A 27,820-nucleotide genomic window follows, 5' to 3' on the forward strand; every position below is an offset into this window, starting at 1 on the left:
GATGATAAAAAATGAAGGAAACAATAGCAAAGATCAATAAAACGAAAAGCTGGTCCTTTGAGAAGTTACCAAATTGATAAACCATTATCCAGACACATCAAGAAGAAAAGGGAACAGACTCAAATCACCAGAATTAGAAATGAAAAAGGAGAAGTAACAACTTACACTGCAAAAATACAAAGGATCATGAGAGATGACTACAAGAAACTATATGCCAATAAAATAGACAACGTGGAAGAAATGGACAGATTCTTAGAAAAGCACAACCTTCCTAGGCTGAAACAGGAAGAAATAGAAAATATAAACAGACCAGTCACAAGCACTGAAATTGAAACTGTGATTTAAAATCTTCCAACAAACAAAAACCCAGGGCCAGATGGCTTCACAGGCGAATTCTATCAAACATTTAGAGACGAGCTAACACCTATCCCTCTCAAACTCTTCCAAAATATAGCAGAGGGTGGAATACTCCCTCACTCATTCTATGAGGCCACCATCACCCTGATACCAAACCAGATAAAGATGCCACAAAGAAAACTAGATGCCAATATCATTGTTGAGCAAAGATGCAAAACTCCTCAACAAAATACTAGCAAACAGAATCCAAAAGCACGTTAAAAGGATCAGACACCCTGATCAAGTGGGGTTTTTCCCAGGAATGTAAGTTTTCTTCAATATACACAAAACAATCAATGTGATAGACCATATAAACAAATTGAAGGATAAGAACCATATGATCATCTTAATATATGCAGAAAAAGTTTTGACTAAATTCAACAACAATTTATGATAAAAACACTCCAGAAAGTAGGCATAGAGGGAACCTACCTCAACATAGTAAAAGTCACATATGACAAACCCACCGCCAACATCATTCTGAATGGTGAAAAACTGAAACCATTTCCACTAAGATCAGGAACAAGACAAGGTTGCCTACTCTCACCACTATTATTCAACATAGTTTTGGAAGTTTTAGCTATGGCAATCAGATAAGAAAAAGAAATGAAAGGAATCCAAATCGGAAAAGAAGAACTAAAACTGTCACTGCTTGCATATGACATGATACTACATATAAAGAGTCCTAAACATGCTGGCAGGAAACTTCTATAGTTAATCAATGAATTTGGTAAAGTAGCAGGATACAAAATTAATGCACAGAAATCTCTTGATTTCCTATGCACTAAAAATGAAAAATCTGAAAGAGAAATTAACAAAACACCCATTTACCACTGCATCAAAAAGAATAAAATACCTAGGAATAAACCTCCTAAGGAGACAAAAGACCCGTATGCAGAAAACTATAAGACACTGATGAAAGAAATTAAAGATGATACAAACAGCTGGAGAGATATTTCGTGTCCTTGGATTGGAAGAATCAACATTGTGAAAATGACTTTACTACCCAAAGCATCTATACATTCAATGCAATCCCTATCAAACTACCAAAGGCGTTTTTCACAGAAGTAGAACAAAAAATTTCACAGTTTGTATGGAAACACAAAAGACCCCTAATAGTCAAGGCAATATTGAGAGAGAAAAATGGAGCTGGAGGAATCAGACTCCCTGACTTCAGACTATACTACAAAGCTACAGTAATCTAGATAATATGTTACTCACACAAAAACAGAAATATAGGTCAATGGAACAGGATAGAAATTCCAGAGATATACCCATGCACATATGGTCACTGTACCTTTGATGAAGGAGGCAAGAATATACAGTGTAGAAAAGACAGCCTCTTCAATAAATGGTGCTGGGAAAACTGGACAGCTACATGTAAAATAATTAAATTAGAGCACTCCTTAACACCATACACAAAAATAAAGTGAAAATGGATTAAAGAACTAAATGTAAGGCCAGACACTATAAAATTCTTAGAGGAAACTATAGGAAAAGCACTCTTTGACATAAATCACAGCAAGATCCTTTTTGACCCACCTCATAGAGAAATGGAAATCAAAACAAAGATAAACAAATGGGACTTAACCTAATGAAAGTTAAAAGCGTTTGCACAGCAAAGGAAAACATAAACAAGATGAAAAGGCAACCTTCAGAATGGGAGAAAATATTTGCAAATGAAGCAACTGACAAAGGATTAATCTCCAAAATATACAAACAGCTCATGCAGGTCAGTATCAAAAAAACAAACAACAGAATCCAAAAATGGACAGAAGACCTAAACAGACATTTCTCCAAAGAAGATACACAGATTGGCAACAAACACATGAAAGGATCAACATCACTAATCATTAGAGAAATGCAAATCAAAGCTACAGTGAGGTATCCCCTCACACCGGTCAGAAGGGCCATCATCAAAAAATCTACAAAAAATAAATGCTGGAGAGGTTGTGGAGAAAAGGGAGCCCTTTTGCACTGTTGGTGGGAATGTATATTGATACAGTCACTATGGAAACAGTATGGAGTTTCTTAAAATCTAAAAATAGAACTACCATAAAACCCAGCAATCCCAGTACTGGGCATATTACCCTAGGAAAACATAAATGAAAAGATTCATGTACCACAATGTTCATTGCAGCTCTATTTACAATAGCCAGGACATGGAAGCAACCTATGTGTCCATCAAGAGATGAATGGATAAAGAAGATGTGGCACATATATGCAATGGAATATTAGTCATGAAAAGAAATGAAATTGAGTTATTTGTAGTGAGGTGGATGGACCTAGAGACTGTCATACAGAGTGAAGTAGGTCAGAAAGAGAGAAACAAATACTGTATGGTAACACATATATATGAAATCTAAAAAAAGAAAAAAATGGTTCTGAAGAACCTAAGGTCAAGCCAGGAATAAGACGCTGACATAGAGAATGGACCTGAGGACACGGGGAGGGGGATGGGTAAGCTGGGATGAAGTGAGATGATAGCATGGACATATATACACTACCAAATGTAAAATAGATAGATAGTGGGAAGCAGCTGCACAGCACAGGGAGATCAGCTTGGTGCTTTGTGTCCACCTAAAGAGGTGGGTTAGGGAGTGTGGGAGGGAGACTCAAGAGGGAGGAGATATGGGGATATATGTATAGATATAGCTGATTCAGTTATACAGCAGCAACTAACAATTATACTCCAATAAAGATGTTAAAAAAAAAAAGATTCAAGATTATTACCAGTGCCCCTTCCAGAGAGGCCCTGAATACCTAAAATATCCTTGCAAGGAACAATATTAAAAACCTGCTAACCCTGGAGCTACAGTGCTGATTTAGACACACTACCTATTATCAAAAATACTACAGACAATAAATGCTTGAGAGGGTGTGGAGAAAAGGGAACCCTCTTGCACTGTTGGTGGGAAAGTAAATTTGATACAGCCACTATGGAGAACAGTTTGGAGGTTCCTTAGAAAACTAAAAATAGAATTACCATATGATCCAGCAATCCCACTACTGGGCATGTACTCAGATACAACCATAACTCACAAAGACACATGCACCTCAATGTTCATTGCAGCACTATTTACAATAGCCAGGTCATGGAAGCAACCTAAATGCCCATCAACAGACAAATGGATAAAGAAGATGTGGTACTTATATACATTGGAATATTACTCAACCATAAAAGGGAATGAAATTGTGTCATTTGTAGAGACGTTGATGTACCTAGAGACTGTTATACAGAGTGAAGTAAGTCAGAAAGAGAAAAACAAATATTGTATATTAATGCATATATGTGGAATATAGAAAATGGTACAGATGAACCTGTTTGCAAGGCAGAAATAGAGACACAGATGTAGAGAACAAATGTATGGATACCAAGAGGGAAAAAGGGGTGGGATGAATTGGGAGATTGGGATTGACATACAAACACTAATATGTATAAAATAGATAACTAATGAGAACCTGCTGTATAGCACAGGGGACTCCACTTCGCTGTACAGTAGAAACAAGCACAACATTTTAAAACAAGTATACCCCAATTTAAAAAAAATACTACAGACTCATATATGTTGATACTTTCAAGCTTACTTGGACAAATAAAGTTGAATAATTATAATAGCAGCCACTTAATTGTGCTTACTATATGCCAGGCACCTGCTCATGGTAATTGTATACGTATCATCTCATTTAGTCTTCATAACAACATTATTGCATAGGCATAACTACATCCCGTTTTAGATATTGAGGCAGTGTGGTTCAATTTGTGCATGGTCATGCTGGTAGTTAGTGCTGGAGCTGGGAACACAAACCCAAGTAGTCAGCCTTCAGAAACTGTGCTCTAACCACTGATGTTGACAGAATTTATTTTCCAAAGATGTTTGCAACAATATTCCATATCCAACTTGTTTTTCTTACAAAGCACTATTGGCATACTTCCCCTTAGCCTATGCTACTTTTTCTTAAATCTGAGCAAGTTTGGGACTAAGTTAGAAATGACACTATAATATTCAAGGCCATGTAATAAAACTTTTCTGATTCTCTGTTGAGCTGTACACTTTTGGAGCCCTGAGCTGCCATGTAAACAGTTTGACAACCCTGGCATCAACACGGTGTGAAGAAGTCCAATTTCATCAAGATGAGAGACCATGGAGAGGCCCTGAGTCTTCATGAAGATGGAGAGATGGCCAGGAAGCCTCCAGTGGCTTCAGTATCTGCACTACTGCGGCCCCAGCCTCCATCAAATTCAAACATATGTGAGGCCTGAGGCAGAACTGCCTGGCCCAACCATTCCCAAATTTCTAACCCCAAAAGCCTGAGACAATGAAACAATTGTTGGTTGAAAATATAACATTTAGGGTGACTTGTTACATATCAATAATGACTGAAACACCCGTTCTATGGAAGATAAGTGGACTCAGTTAAAAATGAAGTACTTGTAATTACTATATATACTACTTAAAAATGTGTTTTAATTGTAAGTTTACATCTTGGTATATGTATTGGTTTCTCAAATAGAAATAGTCTTACTATGATATCAATTTTAAATTAATAGTACTTAAAATTTTTTATTTTATATTGGAGTATATTTGATTAACAATGTTGTGTTAGTTTCAGCTGTACAGCAAAGTAATTCAGTTATACACATACATGTATTTATTCTTTTTCAAATTATTTTCCATTTAGTTTGTTACAGAATATTGAGCAGAGTTCCCTGTTCTATACAGTAGGTCCTTATTGGTATAAGTAGTGTGTAAAACTTGTGTGGAGACACAAAATAACCTGAGTAGCCAAAAGCAATCTTGAGAAAGAAAAGTGGAGTTGGAGGAATCAGCGTCCCTAACTTCAAACTATACTACAAAACTATAGCCATCAAAACAGTATGGTATGGGCATAAAAACATAAATATAAATCAATGGAACAGGATAGAAAGCCCAGAAATAAACGCATGCACCTATGGTCAATTAATCTATGACAAAGGAGACAAGACTATACAATGGAGAAAAGACAGTCTCTTCAATAAATGGTGCTGGGAAAACTGGACAGCTACATGTAAATGAATAAAATTAGAACACTCCCTAACACCATACACAAAAATAAACTCAAAATAGATTAAACGCTTAAATGTAAGACCTGATACTATAAAACTCTTAAAGGAAAACATAGGCAGATCACACTTTGACATAAACTGCAGCAACACTTTTTTCAATCCGTCTCCTAGAGTAGAGGAAATAAAAACAAAAATAAACAAATAGGACCCAATTAAACTCAGAATGTTTTTGCATGGAAAAAGCAACCATAAACAAAATGAAAAGGCAACCCAAAGAATGAGAGAAGATATTTGGAAATGATGTGACTGACAAGGGATTAATATCCAAAATTTACACACAGCTTATGCAGCTCAATATAAAAAAAAAAAAACCCAATCAAAAAATGAGCAGAAGGCCTAAATAGACATTTCTCCAAAGAAGACATACAGTTGGACAACAGGCACATGAAAAGATGCTCAACATTGCTAATTATGAGAAAAAAAAACTACAATGAGATATCACCTCACACGGGTCAGAATTACCACTATCAAAAATTCTACAAACAATAAATGCTGGAGAGGGTGTGCAGAAAGAGGAAACCTCCTACACTGTTGGTGGGAATGTGAGTTGGTAAAGCCATTATGGAGTTTCCTTAAGAAAGTAAAATAGAGGTACCATGTGATCTAGGAATCCCACTCCTGGGTATATATCTGGAGAAAAACATGGTTCAAAAGTATATGTGCACCCCAATATTCATAGCAGCACTATTTACAATAACCAAGACATGGAAACAACTTAAATATCCATCAATGGAGGAATGGATAAAATAGATGTGGTACATATATACAGTGGAATATTAATCAGCCATAAAAAAAGAATGAAATAATGCCATTTGTAGCAACATGGATAGACCTGGAGATTATCATACTAAGTGAAGTAAGTCAGACAGAGAAAGACAAATATGATATTGCCAAAAAAAAAAAAGATACAAATGAATTCATTTATAAAACAGAAACAGACTCACAGACCAAAGGGGAAAGGTGGGGGGGGGGGAGAGGGATATGATATCATTTGAATCTCAAAAGTTGGTTTGATCCAATTTTCAGTTTTGTTTTGTCATCTATAGTAGCTAGATTCTAACAGTTCCACCAAATTTTAAAATAAATATAATTTACCTACTCTCTTTCCTATGTCAAATCATTTATTCAGGATGAAAGTACTCTACATACTTTAAAAATATCTCTTTTTTGTGAAACATATTCTATTTTATGAATAAGATACCACAGATCACTATAAATAATCCAGCCAGAAGACTCCTACTGGATAACAATATTAAATCAAGTGTCCTATTAAGGGGAGATTTGAAAAACAAATTAAATTCCCACTCAGTCACTCAAATAAAGAAACTGCTTGAATGCTCACCCAGTAGGCATCATCACATCACTCTGTGAGCATCTTATTTGAGGAGGACTATCCCACTGGCAAACCTATTTACTTCATGTCTTTAAATATATATGTCAAGTAAATTGTGGGAACATGAGTAGTTTGATTCATCTTAAATATTTGAGGATAGAATTCTTTCTAGGGGACAATCACATTAAGTACCTAGTTTTGGTGTATGCCTGGTAGAAAGATACAGAGAGTGATATTAATACATTAATATGAACTTGGAGTATTCAAATGGGCCCTAAAATGAAATATACCACTGAGATTTTACATGATGTTAGTTATAAACATGAAACAACATCCAGAATTCTAGTTCCAGTTCCATTAAACAAGTTTTTATACTAGAAGTCAATGTAATTACAATGAAATGGAACTTCAGCATTATGTTTCTAAAGAAGTACTGACCAAAGGGCAAATGTGATTTCTCTCAGTGACATGATCTATTTTCTCCTAAATGTAACTGTAAAATGGCACCAAAGGAGCCCTTGCCAGATTCAGATCTTTGGAGTGTGTGTGCTCATTAAGTATAAAACACTGAACAAATATAAATGAGAAATGCATTCTTTTCAAGATTATGTTGGATATGAATTACAGTCTAAATTTCTATATTTCAGTTAGTGTAACTCTAACTAGGGAAAAATAGGATATTTTAGGGTTTGAAATGAGGTAAGAGATTACAGGAATGTGAAAAAATATCCAGACTGTCATTTTAAGCTCTTTTTCTAATTAAATTCTATTTTTTCTCTTTTGATGTTATCTATATAGATTCAAGCAACATTACAAATTCTTCTTTTCTAAAAGGAATGAAGGAAAGAAAAAGTAGAAAATTAAATAAAATTTAATTAAATTTGGCATAAAAACAACTTGTTAAATGCAACATCTATTTCTTCATTTCCAGGATTGCATCTATTTCTTCATTTCCAGGATTGAAATAAAAATAACTTTTAATAATTATTTCCTGAATATGTTTGTTATCTAAGTTATAGCTAGTAGACTACACTGGGAAAAAAAGTGATTAAATGTGACAAGCAACTGTGTCACATTTAATCACTAGCCTCCATTTACTATATTTGCAGAAGTCAAAATGTACTAATAACAGACAAATGTTCTGGAGTCCCTTCATGTAGTTGGTGGCAGAGCAGGCATAAAAATCAATAGAACAAATTTTCACAGAGGTAATGTGGCTTCTGTTGTTCTGCTTTTCATTAAAGACAGTGGAAATTGAAGAAAAGCTATTACTGCATCCAGAATTTTTAATGAAGTTTGCTACCGATTAGTTTACTGCCCAAGTATATGCTTTGACATTTGCTTAGCTAGAAACTTGGACAACTTTTCATGCAAAAGAATATTACTACACATAAGCCTGAAATACTTAGCTATTCTAATGTCTGAGCCAGTTATAGAATAACTACCTGCAAAATATCTTAAGAAAACATTGACCATCAAACTCCATTTTCTTCTGAGCTGATGTCAAATGAGTAAAGAAATTTAAAGCCAATGTTATATTGATATCTGAACTAATATGGTTTAAAAAAATTATTAAGGTTTTCAAACCAATTTCAGGTTAAACTTTTGTACCCAGAAAATGTCAGCCTCAAAAAATTGTCTGACAAATGTGATGGAGCTTCTTTGACACATTCTCATAAAAACCCTACTCTGATACCTGCATCTTTCCAAATAACTGTATCAATTTTTATGCTGTAACTTGGATTTTAGCTGTATAAATCATGGGGGAAATCCTGGTGTGTTGGTCATTGAATACTTTTAGTTTTATCATTATAAAGAAAGATTTGTAATGTAAAGAAAATTTTGTAAAATATCATAGAGAAAAATCTATAACTTATGGATCTCAAAAAATCATGTTAAAATGAATACTAATGCTCAAATACATGAGATTTTAGATTGATTATTAAAAAGATACTGTTTATTACAAATTTAAATAAAACATAAAGACATAGCAAAAATACTGACTAATGAAGAAAAACCTTCTAAAACATTTAGAGTTTTTGAGAGTTAGATAAAATAAGCTACTTCACAGGTTGCTTTGTGGAAGAGGGGCTGGAAGAAGTTGCTGCTGCAGGCAGCTTGGCTTTAGGAAGACAAGACATGCAGAGCAACAAAAAACTTGAGTAGCCTGACATGGATGTTTCCAGCTGAGGTTGAACAAGGTGATGCTCTGCCTTCTTATTTTACCTCTCATATGGTAAATAATTTTACCATCTAAATTTATATTCCTGAGAGACCTTCAAGATGGTGGAGGAGTAAGACGTGGAGATCATCTTCCTCCCCACAGATACATCAAAAATACATCTACATGTGGAACAAATCCTACAGAACACCTACTGAATGCTGGCAGAAGACCTCAGACTTCCCAAAAGGCAAGAAAATCCCCATGTACATGGGTAGAGCAGGGCAAAGGAAAAAATAAAGACAGAGACAAAAGAATAGGGACGGGACCTGCATCTCTGGGAAGGAGATGTGAAGCAGGAAAAGTTTTGACACACTAGGGAGCACCTTCACTGGTGTGGAGAAGGAGTGGGTGGGAGGGAAGATTTGGAGCCACGGAGGAGAGCGCTGCAATCGGGGTGCAGAGGGCAAAGTGGAGAGATTCCTGCACAGAGGATTGGTGTCGACCAGTGCTCACCAACCTGAGAAGCTTGTCTCCTCACCCACCGGGGTGGGTGGGGGCTAGGAGCTGAGGCTCAGGCTTCAGAGGTCAGACCACAGGGAGAGGTCTGGGGTTGGCTGCGTGAAGACAGCCCGAAGGGGACTAGTGCACCACAGCTAGCTGGTAGGGAGTCTGGGAAAATGTTTGGACTCACTGGAGAGGCAAGAGAACATTGTTTCAGGGTGCTCGAAGAGAGGGGATTCCTGCTCCGTGTACCCACAGGCATGAGCCATGGCTATCAGCTCAGACCCCAGAGATGGGCATAAACTGCTAATGCTGCCGCTGCTGCCACCAAGAATCTTGTGTGCAAACGCAGGTCACTACCCACACCCCCCGCCTGGGAGCCTGTGCAGCACACCACTACCAGGGTCCTGTGATCCAGGGACAGCTTCCCTGGGAGAATACACAGCCCACGTCAGGCTGTTGCAATGTCATGCTGGCCTCTGAAGTTGCAGGCTCGACCCACATTCCAATTTTGACTACCATACCTCTATCTCTCCCCAGTGTGAGTGAGCAAGAGAGCCCTAATAGGCTACTACTTTAACCGCCTCCTGTTTGAGTGGGAAATAGATGCCTGAGGGTGGCCAACATGCAGAGGTGGGGCCAAAACCAAAGCTGAACCCCAGGAGCTGTGCGAACAAAGAGAAAGGGAAATTTCTCCATGCAGGCTCAGAAGCAGCAGATTAAATCCCCACAATCAACTTGATAAACCCTGCAGCTGTGGAATACCTGAATAGACAACAAATGCTCCCAAAATTGAGATGGTAGACTTCGGGAGCAACAGTAGAATTGGGGTTTGCTTTCTGCATCTAATTTGTTTCTGGTCTTATGTTTATCTTAGTTTAGTATTTAGAGTTTATTATCATTAGTATATTTGTTTATTGATTTGGTTGCTCTCTTCCTTTTTCTCAATGTATAGATATAATTTTTTTTTCCTTTTTCTCTTTTTGTGAGTGTGTATGTGTAGGTTTCTTTGTGTGATTTTGCCTGTTTAGGTTTGCTTTTACCATTTGTCATAGGGTTTTGTTTGTTCGTGTTTTTGTTGGTATTGTTTTTTTTTTTTTTTCTTTTTATGAGTGCATGTATGTTTCATTGTGTGATTTTGTCTGTTTAGCTTTGCTTTTGACATTTGGTTTGGGGTTCTATATGTCTTTTTTCCCTTCTTTTTCTTCCAAGCCGTGTGGCTGGCAGGGTCTTGGTGCTCCGGCTGGGTGTCGGGCCTGAGGCTCTGAGGTGGCAGAGCCAAGTCCAGGATGTTGGACAATCAGAGACCTCCCAGCCCCAAAGAATATTACTCAGCAAGAGCTCTCCAGACATCTCTGTCTCAACACTAAGATCCAGCTCCACCCAATGGCCAGGAAGGTCCAGTGCTGGATGCCCCACGTCAAACAACTAGCAGGACAGGAACACAACCCACCCATTAGCAGAGAGGCTGCCTAAAGCCATAGTAAGTCCACAGACACCCCCAAACACAGCACTGGAGCTGGCCCTTCCCAACAGAAGGACAAGATCCAGCCCCACCCACCAGACAACAGGCACCAGCCCCCTCCAACAGGAAGCCTACAAAAGCAACTGAACCAACCCAACCAACTGGGTGGAGACACCAAATATAATGGGAACTACAAACCTGCAGCCTGCGAAAAGGAAACCCCAAACACAGTAAGTTAAACAAAATGAAAAGACAGAGAAATAAGCAGCAGTTGAAGGAGCAAGGTAAAAACCCACCAGACCAAACAAATGAAGAGGAAATAGGTACTCTACCTGAAAAAAAATTCAGAGTAATGATAGTAAAGATGATCCCAAATCTCAGAAATAGAATGGAGAAAGTATAAGAAACATTTAGCAAGGACCTAGGAGAAATAAAGAGCAAACAATGATGAACGAGACAATAAAGGAAATTAAAAAATACTCTAGAAGGAATCAATAGCAGAATAACTGAGGCAGAAGAATGCATCAGTGACCTGGAAGATAAAATAGTGCAAATAATTGCTACAGAGCCGAATAAAGAAAAAAGAATGAAAAGAATTGAGGACAGTCTCAGAGACACCTGGGACAGCATTAAATGCACCAATATTCAAATTATAGGGATCCCAGAAGAAGAAGAGAAAAAGAAAGGGACTGAGAAAATATTTGAAGAGATTATAGTTGAAAACTTCCCCAATATGGGAAAGGAAATAGTCAATGAAGTCCAGAAAGTACAGAGAGTCCCATACAGGATAAATCCAGGGAGAAACATGCCAAAACACATATTAATCGAACTATCAAAAATTAAATACAAAGAAAAAATATTAAAAGCAACAAGTGAAAAGCAAAAAATAACATACAAAGGAATGCTCAGAAGGTTAAGAGCTGAACTTTCTGCAGAAACAATGCAAGCCAGAAGGAAGTGACAGGACATATTTAAAGTGATGAAAGGGAAAACCTACAACCAAGATTACTCTTCCTAACAAGGATTTCATTCATATTTGACAGAGAAATCAAAAGCTTTACAGGCAGGCAAAAGTTAAGTGAATTCAGCATCACCAAACCAGCTTTACAACAAATGCTAAGGGAACTTCTCTAAGTGAGAAACACAAAAGAAGAAAAAGATCCACAAAAACAAACCAGAAACAAATAAGAAAATAGTAATTGGAACATACATATCAACAATTAACTTAAATGTACATGGATTAAATGCTTCAACCAAAAGACACAGACTGGTTCAATTGATACAAACATAAGACCCGTTTATATGCTGTCTACAAGAGACCCACTTCAGACCTAGGGACGTATACAGACTGAAAGTGAGGGGATGGAAAAAGGTATTCCATGCATGCAAATCAAAAGAAAGCTTTACTAGCAATACTCATATCAGATAAAATAGAGTTTAAAATAAAGACTATTACAAGAGATAAAGAAGGACACTAAAAAATGATCAAGGGATCAATCAAAGAAGAAGATATAACAATTGTAAATATTTATGTATCCAACATAGAAGCACCTCAATACATAGGCAAATGCTAACAGCCATAAAAGGGAAAATTGACAGTAACAAAATAATAGTAGGGGACATTAACACCCCACTTTCACCAATAGACAGATACAAAATGAAAATAAAGAAACACAAGCTTTAAATGATATAATAGACCAGATAGACTTAATTGATATTTATAGGACATTCCACCCAAAAACAACAGAATAACTTTCTTCTCAAGTGTTCATGGAACATTCTCCAGGATAGAACATATCTTGGGTCACAAATCAAGCCTCAGTAAATTTAAGGAAATTGAAGTCATATCAAGTATCTTTTTCGACCACAATGCTATGAAACTAGATATCAGTTACAGGAAAATAACTGTAAAAAATACAAACAAATGGAAGCTAAACAATATGCTACTAAATAACCAAGAGATCACTGAAGATATAAAAGAGGAAATAAAAAAATACCTAGAAACAAATGACAATGAAAACATGACCACCCAAAACCTATGGGATGCAGTAAAAGTAGTTCTAAGAGGGAAGATTATAGCAATACAATCCTACCTCAAGAAACAAGAAAAATCTCAAATAAACAACCTAACATTATGACTAAAGCAACCAGAGAAAGAAGAATCAAATTCCCAAAGTTATCAGAAGGAAAGAAATCACAAAGATGAAGTGAGAAAGACATGAAAAATAAATGAAGAAAATAATACCAATGATCAATAAAACTAAAAGCTGGTTCCTTGAAAAGGTAAACAAAATTGATAAGCCATTAACCAGACTCATCAGGAAAAAAGGATGAAGATTCAAATCAACAGAATTAGAAATGAAAAAGGAGAAGTAAAAACTGGTACTGCAGAAGTACAAAGGATCATGAGAGACTACTACAAGTAACTATATGCCAAAAAATGGGCAACCAGGAAGAAATGGACAAATTCTTAGAAAAATACAATATCCAATACTGAATTAGAAAGAAATAGAAAATTTGAACAGACCAATCACAAGCACTGAAATTGAAACTGTGATTTAAAATCTTCCAACAAAAAAAGCCCAGGGCCAGATATCTTCACAGGTGAATTATATCAAACAGTTAGGGAAGAGCTAACACCTATCCTTCTCAAACCCTTCCAAAATATAGCAGAGGGAGGAACACTCCCAAACTCATTTTTCGAGGCCACCACCACCCTGACACCAAAACCAGACAAAGATGTCACAAAATGTAAACTAAAGGTCAATATCACTGATGAACATAGATGCAAAAATCCTCAGCAAAATACTAGCAAACAAAATCCAACAGCACATTAAAAGGATCATACACCATGATCAAGTGGGGTTAACCCCAGGAATGCAAGATTTCTTCAATATACACAAATCAATCAATGTGTACACCATATTAACACACTGAAGAATAAAAACCATATGATCATCTCAATAGATGCAGAAAAAGCTTTTGAGAAAATTCAACACCGATTTATTATATAAACTCTGCAGAAAGTGGGCATAGAGGAAACCTACCTCAACATAATAAAAGCCATACATGACAAAACCACAGACATTGTTCTCAATGGTGAAAAACTGAAACCATTTCCTCTGAGATCAAGAAAAAGACAAGGTTGCCCAATCTCACCACTATTATTCAACATAGTTTTGGAAGTTTTAGCCACAGCAATCAGAGAAGAAAAAGAAATAAAAGGAATCCATATCAGAAAAGAAGAAGTAAAGATGTCACTGTTTGCTAATGACATGATATTATACATAGAGAATCCTAAAGACACTACCAGAAAACTCCTAGAGCTAATGAGGGAATTTGGTAAAGTATCAGGATACAAAATTTATGCACAGAAATCTCTGGCATTCCTATACACTAAAAATGAAAAATCTGAAAGAGAAATTAAGGAAACACTCCCATTTACCATTGCAAAAAAGAATAAAATACCTAGGAATAAACTTACCTAAGGAGAGAAAAGACCTGTATGCAGTAAACTATAAGACACTGATGAAAGAAATTAAAGATGGTACAAACAGATGGAGAGACAAACCATGTTCTTGGATTGGAAGAATCAACATTGTGAAAATGACTATACTACCCAAAGCAATCTACAGATTCAATGCAATCCCTATCAAACTACCAATGGCATTTTCACAGAACTAGAACAAAATATTTTACAGTTTGTATGGAGACACAAAAGACCCTGAATAGCCAAAGCAATCTTGAGAAAGAAAAACGGAGCTGGAGAAATCAGGCTCCCAGACTTCAGATTTTATTACAAAGCTACAGTAATCAAGACAACAGGTTAGTTGCACAAAAACAGAAATGTAGATCAATGGAAAAGGATAGAAAGCCCAGAGATAAAGCCACGCACATATGGTCAGCTTATTTTTGATAAAGGAGGCAAGAATATACAATGGAGAAAAGATAGCCTCTTCAATAAGTAGCGATGGGAACACTGGACAGCTACATGTAGAAGAATGAAATTAGAGCACTCCTTCACACCATACACAAAAATAAAGTGAAAGTGGCTTAAAGAACTAAATGCAAGGCCAGACACTGTAAACTCTTAGAGGAAAACATAGGCAGAAGACTCTATGGCATAAATCACAGCAAGATCCTTTTTGACCCACCTCCTAGAGAAATGGAAATAAAAACAAATGGGACCTAATGAAACTTAAAACTTTTGCACAGGAAAGGAAACCATAAACAAGATGAAAGACAAGCGTCAGAATGGGAGAAAATATTTGCAAATGAAGCAACTGACAAAGAATCTCCAAAATTTACAAGCAGCTCATGCAGCTCAATGTGAAAAAGACAAACAACCCAATCCAAAAATGGGCTGAAGACATAGACATTTCTCCAAAGAAGATATACAGATTGCCAACAAACACATGAAAGGACGCTCAACCTCAGCAATCATTAGAGAAATTCAGATCAAAACTACAATGAGGTATCACCTCACAGTAGTCAGAATGGCCATCATCAAAAAATCTACAGACAATAAATGCTGGAGAGAGTGTGGAGAACAGGGAGCTCTCTTGCACTGTTGGTGGGAATGTAAATTGATACAGCCATTGTGAAAAACAGTATGGAGGTTCCTTTAATAACTAAAAATAGAACTACCATACAATCCAGCCATCCCACTACTGGGCATCCCTGAGAAAACCATAATTCAAAAAGAGTCATGTACCACAGTGTTCATTGTAGCTCTATTTACAATAGCCAGGACATGGAAGCAACCTAAGTGTCCATCCAACAGATGAATGGATAAAGAAGATGTAGCACATATATACAATGGAATATTACTCAGCCATAAAAAGGAATGAAATTGAGTTAATTGTAGTGAGGTGGATGGACCTAGAGACTATCATACAGAATGAGGTAAGTCAGAAAGAGAAAAATAAATACTGTATGCTAACACCTATATATGGAATTAAAAAAAAAAAGTTCTGAAAAATCTAGGGGCAGGACTGGAATAAAGATGCAGATGTAGCCAATGGACTTGAGGACATGGGGAGGGGGAAGGGCAAGCTGGGATGAAGTGAGAGTGGCATGAACGTATATATACTACCAAATGTAAAATAGATAGCTAGTGGGAAGCAGCCACATAGCACAGGGAGATCAGTTCAGTGCTTTTTGTCCACCTAGAGGGGTGGGATAGGGAGGGTGGGAGGGAGACACAGAGGGAGGAGATATGGGGGTATATGTAAATATATAGCTTATTCACTTTGTTATAAAGCAGAAACTAAGATACCATTGTAAAGCAATTATACTCCAATAAAAATGAAAAAAATTCTGGCATCGTTTGCAATCAATAGGGTTTAAATCCCTGGTAAAACATTTTAAGGCTATCATCAAATATCATATGTTTATATAAATGTATTTGGGTGAATTTTGTTTATAATCAAATGTTAATGTAAAAGGAAATAAGAAAGAAGTGAAAATTACAGGAAAATAAAATACGGAAATAAATGAAGAATTTAGAACTGAAAAGATGTGATATTTTGAGAATGGTATAAAGGAAGAAATGAAAGATGATCCAAGATGAGTAGCCTGAAGTTACTTAAGTTAATGAGGCAGATACTACTCAGATGAAATACTTTTTCACTGTGTGACAGTATTTTGCTTGTAATTATCCTTGCAATTATATTATGAAAGCCTATGACCAGTAGGCATTCAACTGTAGTCAAGCAAAATTAGGTTCATTAAGCTTGTTTTTGCAAGGGTCACTACATAAGTAGGAAAACCATTGAACTGGAAAGTATTAGAATTTGTAAACTAAGGAATTACTAAAGCCACATGTGTGTATGAAGTTAGTTTTCAGTCATTTTTGTATCTGAATGAGCTGATTTAAAAGAATTTGATCTTTTATAGTTTGTCTTCCATGTCATTATTTGGTACAGTTTCATCTGTTTTGAAAATCATAGTTCAATCTTTCAAGGTGGTTTCTATTTGAATTCTTAGTCCCCTGCTCATCACCTAGATACTAGCAGAACTGCTTTTACTTTATTAATGAAAGAAAGCACTAAATTTATTTAATTTTTTATGGAGATCTGGCTGAAAATTTATACAAGCAGGCCTTCAAGTTCCATTCAAATGAGAATTTCTATGGTTCTTTGAAGACTGTGGCAAAATATGTCAAATGGATTCTTCAGGGTGAAACTGTTGTTTACTTATTCACCAAAACTCAGAACTTTGAACTGCTATTGCTTTCTGTAATAATATAACAATCCACCATGATTGAAATTAAAATAAATGACTACACTCCAGTCCATAGGCTAAAGTAAATGAGAACTATTAAAAGTTGTATGCATAATGCTAGTACAATTTAGCCTTACCTAAAATTTGGAATTATAAGTATTTGTTCAAGAAACTGTGGTGGAGAGTGAGCATAAATAACCTGATGAAGCCTCCAAGTGCCATTAGTTTCCCGTAAGTAGCTAATTACTTTAACTTGTAACTTTAACAAAGGTTATGGATTCTTGATGATATATTTACAGTGGCCTCATGACTCTGAATCTGCAAGAGGTTGCCTGGCATTATCCCCAGGGTCAATGGCCATGGACATGAGAGAAAGTATCTGGTCCCCAGGGTGACCAATTCCATGACCTTGGTATTACTAGAAGACTGGTGTGGACTTGATATCCATAAACACTTCTGTCTCTGAAGTAATTATTGAGGGAAAGTTTTTTCTCTTGCTTTTAATGAGAAAATGTGAAATCAATCTACTCAACCATGTAAATGAGTTCTGCACTCTCACTTTAGGGGCCTTCTTCCTCCTTGGCCAGTTTACATAAATTCTAGGCGTTGTAAGATTTGCCCTGCATACCCACCCTGAAACCTTATCTGATGATAACCAGCACCTTGAAAATTCCTGCTAAATGTATTTTAATATGTTCTAGTAGAATATTTGTTCATCAGAATCAATAAATCAAACACAGATTTTATTATAGGAAGGACTCTTCAACAATGCTCTTCAATTAAACAGAGCTTTCACAAATATTGAAACTTCCTCAGTGAACCAAAATCTCACCTTCCCCACTTAAATTCAAGATGATGAAATAATGTATCTTTCAGACTTGTTATCACTTGCCATAACAATAAATGAATTTCAGTTAAATAATTATACTTAAATCTTCTTATTTGGAAAACACTTCCACAAAACAGTTGTTGTGGGTTGAATTTTGTTCCCTCAAAAGATATGTTGAAAATCTCACCCCTGGAACCTGTAAATGTGACCTTATTTGGAAACAGGGTCTTTGCAGATGTCATCAATGTAAGATGAAGTCATTAGGGTATGAACTATTCCAATATGGTTATAAGAGAATCCACAGGGAGAATTCCATGTGTCCACAGAAGAAGAGAGAGAAGTGATGTGGTTGCAAGCCAAGGAAAGCCAAGGATCTACAGGCACTGCCAGAAGCTAGGATGAGGTGAGGAAGGATTCTTGCCAGAGTCTCAGAGGGAACACAGCCCTGCTGACACCTTGATTTCAGACTTCTAGACTCTAGAACTATGAGAGAATAAATTTCTATTGTATAGGGCACCCAGTTTGTGGTATAATCAAATTTGCCAAAGAAAGACTAGTTTGCTCTTGAAGAATAAATCTAGTAAAATGTGGAATGCCATGATCTTATTTAATGAAATATAATTAACTCACCATATTCATAAGCAAAAACATTTAGAACCCTCCCACATGAATTTTTAATACTAATATTTTTATGTGCAAATATTCTTCTTCAATCTATGGAAGTTGTCCTAATTTAATCACGTATTTTCTACAACTGATATCATAGCTAGAAGTTAGTAGATTTCAATTTTCGTGCTACTACTTAAGACAATTTACCTGATATTTCTGTCATGGTCTCCATAAACAAGGATCATGGAGGTGGCTTCTGAGATGCTAAGTAGAGGCATAGGGGTATGAAAAAAGTATTTATCCCTGTGGATAATATGCACCTATTCTGAAAAAATTTACTAAACATGAGTTCTCTTGTTTCTCTACAAAAAAATGTAAATGTTGCCCCCTTAATTTTGACTCTACTGCAAAGTGATAAAGATATTTCTTCAGAATTACATTTAACAGTAATGAAAACCAGCACTACTGATGATGGTGGTCAAGTTTTTTAAAAAGGCACTTACTTTGGTGAATGATAAGATGAAAATCAGGGCTTTATGATTTTCTCATGTCTGCGTAGCAGTCCAGAACTATCTTCATGCACATTAGCCTTCTTTATCCCCTACTTGTCACTTCTGTTGTCAAATATTGCATTAAATGCATTGTGATAGCACAGAAGAATGACAATTACAGAACTTCTAAGCACTATATTAAAAATTTCACAGTGTGTCAAATATCCACTGGTATATAGACTTTTTTTTTCTTTTTTTTTTTCTTTTTGTTTTGCTATAGAAAAAATCTACATAGGTCTTCTGGAAGAAAAAAAAAATACATTGTGGGGGAGGAGGAAGATGGTGGAAGATTAAGACGTGGAGAGCACCTTCCTCCCCAGAGATACATCAGAAATACATCTACACATGGAACTGCTCCTATAGAACACCCACGGATCGCTGGCAGAAGACCTCAGACCTCCCAAAAGGCAAGAAACTCCCCACGTACCTGGGTAGGGCACAAGAAAAAAGAAAAAACAGAGACAAAAGAATAGGGACAGGACCTGCACCAGTGGGAGAGAGCTGTGAAGGAGGGAAGGTTTCCACACACTAGGAAACCCCTTCACGGGCGGAGACTGCGGGTGGCGGAGGGGGGAAGATTCAGAGCCACAGAGGAGAGTGCAGCAAAAGGGGTTCAGAGGGCAAAGCGGAGAGATTCGCGCACAGAGGATTGGTGCCGGCCAGCACTCACCAGCCCGAGAAGCTTGTCTGTTCACCCGCTGGGGTGGGCAGGGCTGGGAGCTGAGGCTTCGGCTTCCGTCGGATCACGGGGAGAGGACTGGTGGTGTAAACATAGCCTGAAAGGGTTAGTGGACCACTGCTAGCCGGGAGGGAGTCTGGAAAAAAGTGTGAACCTGCCGAAGAGGCAAGAGACTTTTTCTTCCCTCTTTGTTTCCTGGTGCGTGAGGAGAGGGGATTAAAAGTGCTGCTTAAAGGAGCTTCAGAGACGGGTGCGAGCCGTGGCTAACAGCGCAGACCCCAGAGACAGGCATGAGATGCTAAGGCTGCTGCTGCAGCCACCAAGAAGCCTGTGTGTGAGCGCAGGTCACTATCCACACCTCCCCTCCCGGGAGCCTGTGCAACCCGCCACTGCCAGGGTCCCGTGACCCAGGGACAACTTCCCTGGGAGAACACATGGTGCACCTCAGGCTGGTGCAACGTCACACCATCCTCTGCCAATGCAGGCTCGCCCTGCCTCCGGACCCCTACCTCCCCCTTGGCCTGAGTAAGCCAGAGCCCCCGAATCACTGGCTACTTTAACCCCGTCTTGTCTGAGCGAAGAACAGATGCCCTCAGGCGACCTAAATGCAGAGGCGGGGCCAACTCCAAAGCTGAACCCCGGGAGCTGTGTGAACAAAGAAGAGAAAGGGAAATTTCTTCCAGCAGCCTCAGGAGCAGTGGATTAAAGCTCCAAAATCAACTTGATGTACCCTGCATCTGTGGAATACCTGAATAGACAACAAATCATCCTAAATTGAGGAGGCTTACTTTGAGAACAAGATATATTATTTTTTCCCTTTTTCCTCTTTTTGTGAGTATGTATGTGTATGCTTCTGTGTGAGATTTTGTCTGTATACCTTTGCTTTCACCATTTTTCCTAGGGTTCTCTTCATCCGCCGTGTTTTTTTTTTTTTTTACTTAAAAAAATATTTTTATTAATTATTTTTTATTTTAATAATTTTATTTTATCCTCTTTCTTTCTTTATTTCTACTTTTTCTCCCTTTTATTCAGAGCCATGTAGATGAAAGGCTCTTGGTGCTGCAGCCAGGAGTCAGTGCTGTGCCTCAGAGGTGGGAAAGCCAACTCTACAACACTGGTCACAGCTGCACATCATATCAAATGGCAAAAAACTCCCAGAGATCTCCATCTCAACGCCAAGACCCAGCTTCACTCAACGACCAGCAAGCTACAGTGCTGGACACCCTATGCCAAACAACTAGCAAGACAGGAACACAACACCACCCATTAGCAGAGAGGCTGCCTAAAATCATAATAAGTCCACAGACACCCCAAAACACACCACCAGACATGGACCTGCCCACCAGAAAGACAAGATCCAACCTCATCCACCAGAACACAGGCACTAGTCTCCTCCACAAGGAAGCCACACTAAACCAAACTTATCCACTGGGGACAGACATCAAAAACAACGGGAACTACAAACCTGCAGCCTGCAAAAAGGAGACCCCAATCACAGTAAGATAAGCAAAACGAGAAGACAGAAAATCACACAGCAGATAAAGGAGCAAGGTAAAAGCCCACCAGACCTAAAAAATGAATAGGAAATAGGCAGTCTACCTGAAAAAGAATTCAGAATAATGATAATAAAGATGATCCAAAATGTTGGAAATAGAATAGAGAAAATGCAAGAAACATTTAACAAGGACCGAGAAGAACTAAAGAGGAAACAAGCAACGATAAACAACACAATGAATGAAATTAAAAATACTCTAGAAGGGATCAATAGCAGAATAACTGAGGCAGAAGAATGGATAAGTGACCTGGAAGATAAAATAGTGGAAATAACTACTGCAGACCAGAATAAAGAAAAAAGAATGAAAAGAACTGAGGACAGTCTCAGAGACCTCTGGGACAACATTAAACGCAGCAACATTCGAATCATAGGAGTCCCAGAAGAAGAAGAGAAAAAGAAAGGGACTGAGAAAATATTTGAAGAGATTATAGTTGAAAACTTCCCCAATATGGGAAAGGAAATAGTTAATCAAGTACAGGAAGCACAGAGAGTCCCATACAAGATAAATCCAAGGAGAAACATGCCAAGACACATATTAATCATACTATCAAAAATTAAATACAAAGAAACATATTAAAAGCAGCAACAGAAAAACAACAAACAACACACAAGGGAATCCCCATAAGGCTAACAGCTGATCTTTCAGCAGAAACTCTGCAAGCCAGAAAGGAGTAGCAGGACATATTTAAAGTGATGAAGGAGAAAATCCTACAACCAAGATTACTCTACCCAGCAAGAATCTCATTCAGATTTGATGGAGAAATGAAAACCTTTACAGACAAGCAAAAGCTGAGAGAGTTCAGCACCAACAAACCAGCTTTACAACAAATGCTAAAGGAACTTCTCTAGGCAAGATACACAAGAGAAAGAAAAGACCTACAATAACGAACCCAAAACAATTAAGAAAATGGGAATAAGAACATACATATCCATAATTACCTTAAATATAAATGGATTAAATGCTCCCACCAAAAGACACACAATCAGTGAATGGATACAAAAACAAGACCCGTATATATGCTGTCTACAAGAGATCCACTTCAAACCTAGGGAAACATACAGGCTGAAAGTGAGGGGATGGAAAAAGATATTCCATGCAACTGGAAATCAAAAGAAAGCTGGAGTAGCAACACTCATATCAGACAAAATAGACTTTAAAATAAAGACTATTACAAGGGATAAAGAAGGACACTACATAATGATCAAGGGATCAATCTAAGAAGAAGATATAACAATTGTAAATATTTATGCACCCAACATAGCAGCACCTAAATACATAAGGCAAATACTAACAGCCATAAAAAGGGAAATCGGCAGTAACACATTCATAGCAGGGGAATTTAACACCCTACTTTCACCAGTGGACAGATCATCCAAAGTGAAAATAAGTAAGGAAACACAAGCTTTAAATGATACATTAAAGAAGATGGACTTAATTGATATTTATAGTACATTCCATCCAAAAACAACAGAATACAGATTTTTCTCCAGTGATCATGGAACATTCTCTAGGATAGATCATATCTTGGGTCACAAATTAAGCCTTGGTAAATTTAAGAAAATTGAAATTGTATCAAGTATCTTTTCTGACCACAACGCTATGAGACTAGATATCAATTACAGGAAAAGATCTGTAAAAAATACAAACACATGGAGTCAAAACAATACACTACTTAATAATGAAGTGATCACTGAAGAAATCAAAGAGGAAATCAAAAAATACCTAGGAACAAATGACAATGGAGACACGACGACCCAAAATCTATGGGATGCAGCAAAAGCAGTTCTAAGAGGGAAGTTTATAGCAATACAATCCTACCTTAAGAAAAGGGAAACATCTCGAATAAACAACTTAACCTTGCACCTAAAGCAATTAGAGAAAGAAGAACAAAATACCCCAAAGTTAGCAGAAGGAAAGAAATCATAAAGATCAAATCAGAAATAAATGAAAAAGAAATGAAGGAAACGATAGCAAAGATCAATAAAACTAAAAGCTGCTTCTTTGAGAAGATAAACAAAATTGATGAGCCATTAGCCAGACTCATCAAGAAAAATAGGGAGAAGACTCAAATCAATAGCATTAGAAATGAAAAAGGAAAAGTAACAACTGACAGTGCAGAAATACAAAACATCATGAGAGATTACTACAAGCAATTCTATGCCAATAAAATGGACAACCTGGAGGAAATAGACAAATTCTTAGAAATGCAAAACCTGCCAAGACTGAATCAGGAAGAAAAAGAAAATATGAACAGACCAATCACAAGCACTGAAATTGAAACTGTGATTAAAAATCTTCCAACAAACAAAAGCCCAGGACCAGATGGCTTCACAAGTGAATTCTATCAAACATTTAGAGAAGAGTTAACACCTATCCTTCTCAAACTCTTCCAAAATATAGCAGAAGGAGGAACACTCCCAAACTCATTCTATGAGGCCACCATCAGCCTGATCCCAAAACCAGACAAATATGTCACAAAGAAAGAAAACGACAGGCCAATATCACTGAAGAACATAGATGCAAGAATCCTTAACAAAATACTAGCAAACAGAATCCAACTCATTAAAAGGATCTTACACCATGATCAAGTGGGGTTTATTCCAGGAATGCAAGGATTCTTCAATATATGCAAATCAGTCAATGTGATCCACCATATTAACAAATTGAAGGAGAAAAACTATATGATCATCTCAATAGATGCAGAGAAAGCTTTCAACAAAATTCAACACCTATTTATGATAAAAACCCCAGAAAGTAGGCCTAGAGGGATCTTTCCTCAACATAGTAAAGGCCATATATGACAAACCCACAGCCAACATCGTCCTCAATGGTGAAAAACTGAAACCATTTCCACTAAGATCAGGAAGAAGACAAGCTTGCCCCATTCACCACTCTTATTCAGCATAGTTTTGGAAGTTTTAGCCACAGCATTCAGAGAAGAAAAGGAAATAAAAGGAATCCAAATTGGAAAAGAAGAAGTAAAGCTGGCACTGTTTGCAGATGACATGATAATATACATACAGGATCCTAAAGATGCTACCAGAAAACTACTAGAGCTAATCAATGAATGTGGTAAAGTAGCAGGATACAAAGTTCATGAACAGAAACTCTGGCATTCTATACACTAATGATGAAAAATCTGAAAGTGAAACTAAGAAAACACTCCCATTCACCACTGCAACAAAAAGAATGAAATATCTAGGAATAACCCTACCCAAGGAGACAAAAGACCTGTATGCAGAAAATTATAAGACACTGATGAAAGAAATTAAAGATGATACAAATAGACGGAGAGATATACCATGTTCTTGGATTGGAAGAATGAACATTGTGAAAATGACTCTACTACCCAAAGCAATCTACAGATTCAATGCAACCCCTATCAAACTACCAGTGGCATTCTTCACAGAACTAGAACAAAAAATTTCACAATTTGTATGGAAACATAAAAGACAGTGAATAGCCAAAACAATCTTGAGAAAGAAAAATGGAGCTCACAGAATCCAGCTCCCTGACTCCAGACTATACTACAAAACTACAGTAATCAAGACAGAATAGTACTGGCACAAAAACAGAAATATAGATCAATGGAACAGGATAGAAAGTCCAAAGATCCACGTATATATGATCACTTTATCTTTTATAAAGGAGGAAAAAATATACAGTGGAGAAAAAGCCTGTTGAATAAATGGTGCTGGGAAAACTTGACAGGTACATGTAAAAGTATGAGAAGACAACACTCCCTAACACCATACACAAAAATAAGCTGAAAATGGATTAAATACCTAACTGTAAGGCCAGAAACTATCAAGCTCTTAGAGGAAAACATAGGCAGAACACTCTATGACATAAATCACAGTAAGATCCTTTTTGACCCACCTCCTAGAGAAATGGAAATTAAAACAAAAATAAACAAATGGGACCTAATGAAACTTCAAAGCTTTTGCACAGCAAAGGAAACCATAAACGAGACCATAAGACAACCTGCAGAATGGGAGAAAATATTTGCAAATGAAGCACCTGACAAATGATTAATCTCCAAAATTTACAAGCAACTTATACAGCTCAATAACAACAACAAAAAAGAAAACAGCCCAATCCATAAATGGGCAGAAGACCTAAATAGACATTTCTCCAAAGAAGATATACAGATTGCCAACAAACACATGAAAGAATGCTCAACATCATTAATCATTAGAGAAATGCAAATCAAAACTACCATGAGATATCATTTCACACCAGTCAGAATGGCCATCATCAAAAAAATCTACAAACAATAAATGCTGGAGAGGGTGTGGAGAAAAGAGAACACTTTTGCACTGCTGGTGGGAATGTAAATTGATACAGCCACTATGGAGAACAGTATGGAGGTTCCTTAAAAAGCTACAAATAGAACTGCCATATGACCCAGCAATCCCACTGCTGGGCATATAACCTGCGAAAACCATAATTCAAAAAGAGTCATGTACCAAAATGTTCATTGCACCTCTATTTACAATAGCGAGGAGATGGAAGCAACCTAAGTGTCCATTATCGGATGAATGGATAAAGAAGATGTGGCACATATATACAATGGAATATTACTCAGCCATAAAAAGAAATGAAATTGAGTTATTTGTAGTGAGGTGGATGGACCTAGAGTCTGTCATACAGAGTGAAGTAAGTCAGAAAGAGAAAGACAAATACCGTATGCTAAGACATATATATGGAATCTAAGAAAAAAAAATGTCATGAAGAACCTAGGGGTAAGACGGGAATAAAGACACAGACCTACTAGAGCATGGAGTTGAGGATATGGGGAGGGGGAAGTGTAAGCTGTGACAAAGTGATAGAGCGGCATGGACATATATACACTACCAAATGTAAAATAGATAGCTAGTGGGAAGCAGCCGCATAGCACAGCTAGATCAGCTTGGTGCTTTGTGCCCACATCAATGGGTGGGATAGGGAGGTTGGGAGGGATGGAGATGCAAGAGGGAAGAGATATGGGAACATATGTATATGTATAACTGATTCAGTTTGTTATAAATCAGAAACTAACATACCATTGTAAAGCAATTATATTCCAATAAAGATGTTAAAAAATACATCATATTTGAAAAATAAAAAGCTATAGTTTTAGATAATAATAAATACATATGGTTTGGGGGAAATTTCAGTTTAGAAAACCTCTCTTTATTTATACCAGGAACTGTGGCTTTGCATATATATTAGTACCAAGTCAAAGCTGTAGTTTTGTGCGCAACACCCTGAATGCCCACCCTACTAACCTTTACATAGACTATAAGACACTTGTGCATAATAAGTATGGCCTCCACTTTATATTTTTAACCCTCATTTGGAAAACCAATTACCTCTAGCTCTGTTGAAAAAATTGAATAGCAAATAAATCAAGTGTTAAAACATTGGTGATGAACCAGACTTTCTGTAATTAGAGTGCTGATATGCCTAAGGCTGGAGCTCTATATTTTGATTGACACTTTCCACAGACTAAAGGTATTAATTTTTTTTTTTAAACACAGTGCTGTTATGCCCCATCTTGGAACCCAGAGACCTGAATTACAGGAAAAGAGAATTCCTAAAAATGCCACACGATTTACAACAGGAATTTCACTTACTATTTCATAATCATCTGGCCAAGATAATATCTACTGTGATAATTAAGGTGCAACTGTCCTCATATCAGTACCAATTCAGAAATGACATTTTGCTGCCTGGTTTAAAAGACATTCCCATTGTTAAGATCAGAATATTAGGCAGGGAATCCATGTTGAAGTAAAAGAACGAGACAGCAGGCAACAGAAAGATAAGGGATGAAGAAAAGGATGAAAGAAAGAAGGATTTTGGGGACACTTAAGAAGATGTTAAAAATTGGCATAAGATGAGAAGGAGAAGGATGACTAAACAGAGAAGTGGAAATTCCAACAGTAAGAACCAGGGAATGTGAACTCTGCACTGTTCTTGAGAGTGTGAGTAACCAGCATCCAGCAGATGGAGGACCACAGTCTCTGGATGGGTGTATATGGCTTGGGCTAAATGCATATGGTTTTATCAGGGTCTAGATGAAATACACTTCAAGACTGTATACCTAGTTTTGCTGGTATACATCTTCACTAGACGATTTTGACACTGGACGATGGAAATGATGTGATGATCATTGAAAATGTGTGCCTCCTTTTGTAAAGTACTAAATTGACACTTAAATGTTCAGTCCTTTATTTTGGGTTTTGTTATTCTAAGCTACTTCTCTAGAAAATGGGAAGTAATAGAAGGGTAGTAAAACTGGGCTTCTAGATGCACAAAGTGAGCAAAATAAACATAAAACATTGTACCATGCAGTGTTGTCTCCTAATAATTTTTCCTGTATTTTTTTAGCAATTGTTGTCTGAGATAATGTCCCTATAG

The 27,820-nt window shown here is 37.1% G+C and overlaps 1 protein-coding gene across 2 annotated transcripts in view; it reads right to left on the minus strand.

Annotated features, from left to right (window-relative positions):
* KHDRBS2 (KH RNA binding domain containing, signal transduction associated 2) overlaps window positions 1–27,820 on the minus strand; it is a 690,124-nt gene that overhangs the window by 152,171 nt on the left and 510,133 nt on the right. The window contains exon 8 of one of the 2 annotated variants that reach the window (XM_065885300.1): window positions 15,000–15,018. The exons of the other annotated variant lie outside the window; for it this stretch is intronic. Coding sequence (XP_065741372.1) covers window positions 15,000–15,018 — 19 coding nt within the window. The remainder of the gene's footprint in view (window positions 1–14,999; window positions 15,019–27,820) is intronic. 2 annotated transcript variants of the gene reach the window in all.

This window comes from Phocoena phocoena, chromosome 10 (genome assembly GCF_963924675.1).
Source record: "Phocoena phocoena chromosome 10, mPhoPho1.1, whole genome shotgun sequence".
In the NCBI taxonomy this organism is placed as follows: domain Eukaryota; kingdom Metazoa; phylum Chordata; class Mammalia; order Artiodactyla; family Phocoenidae; genus Phocoena; species Phocoena phocoena.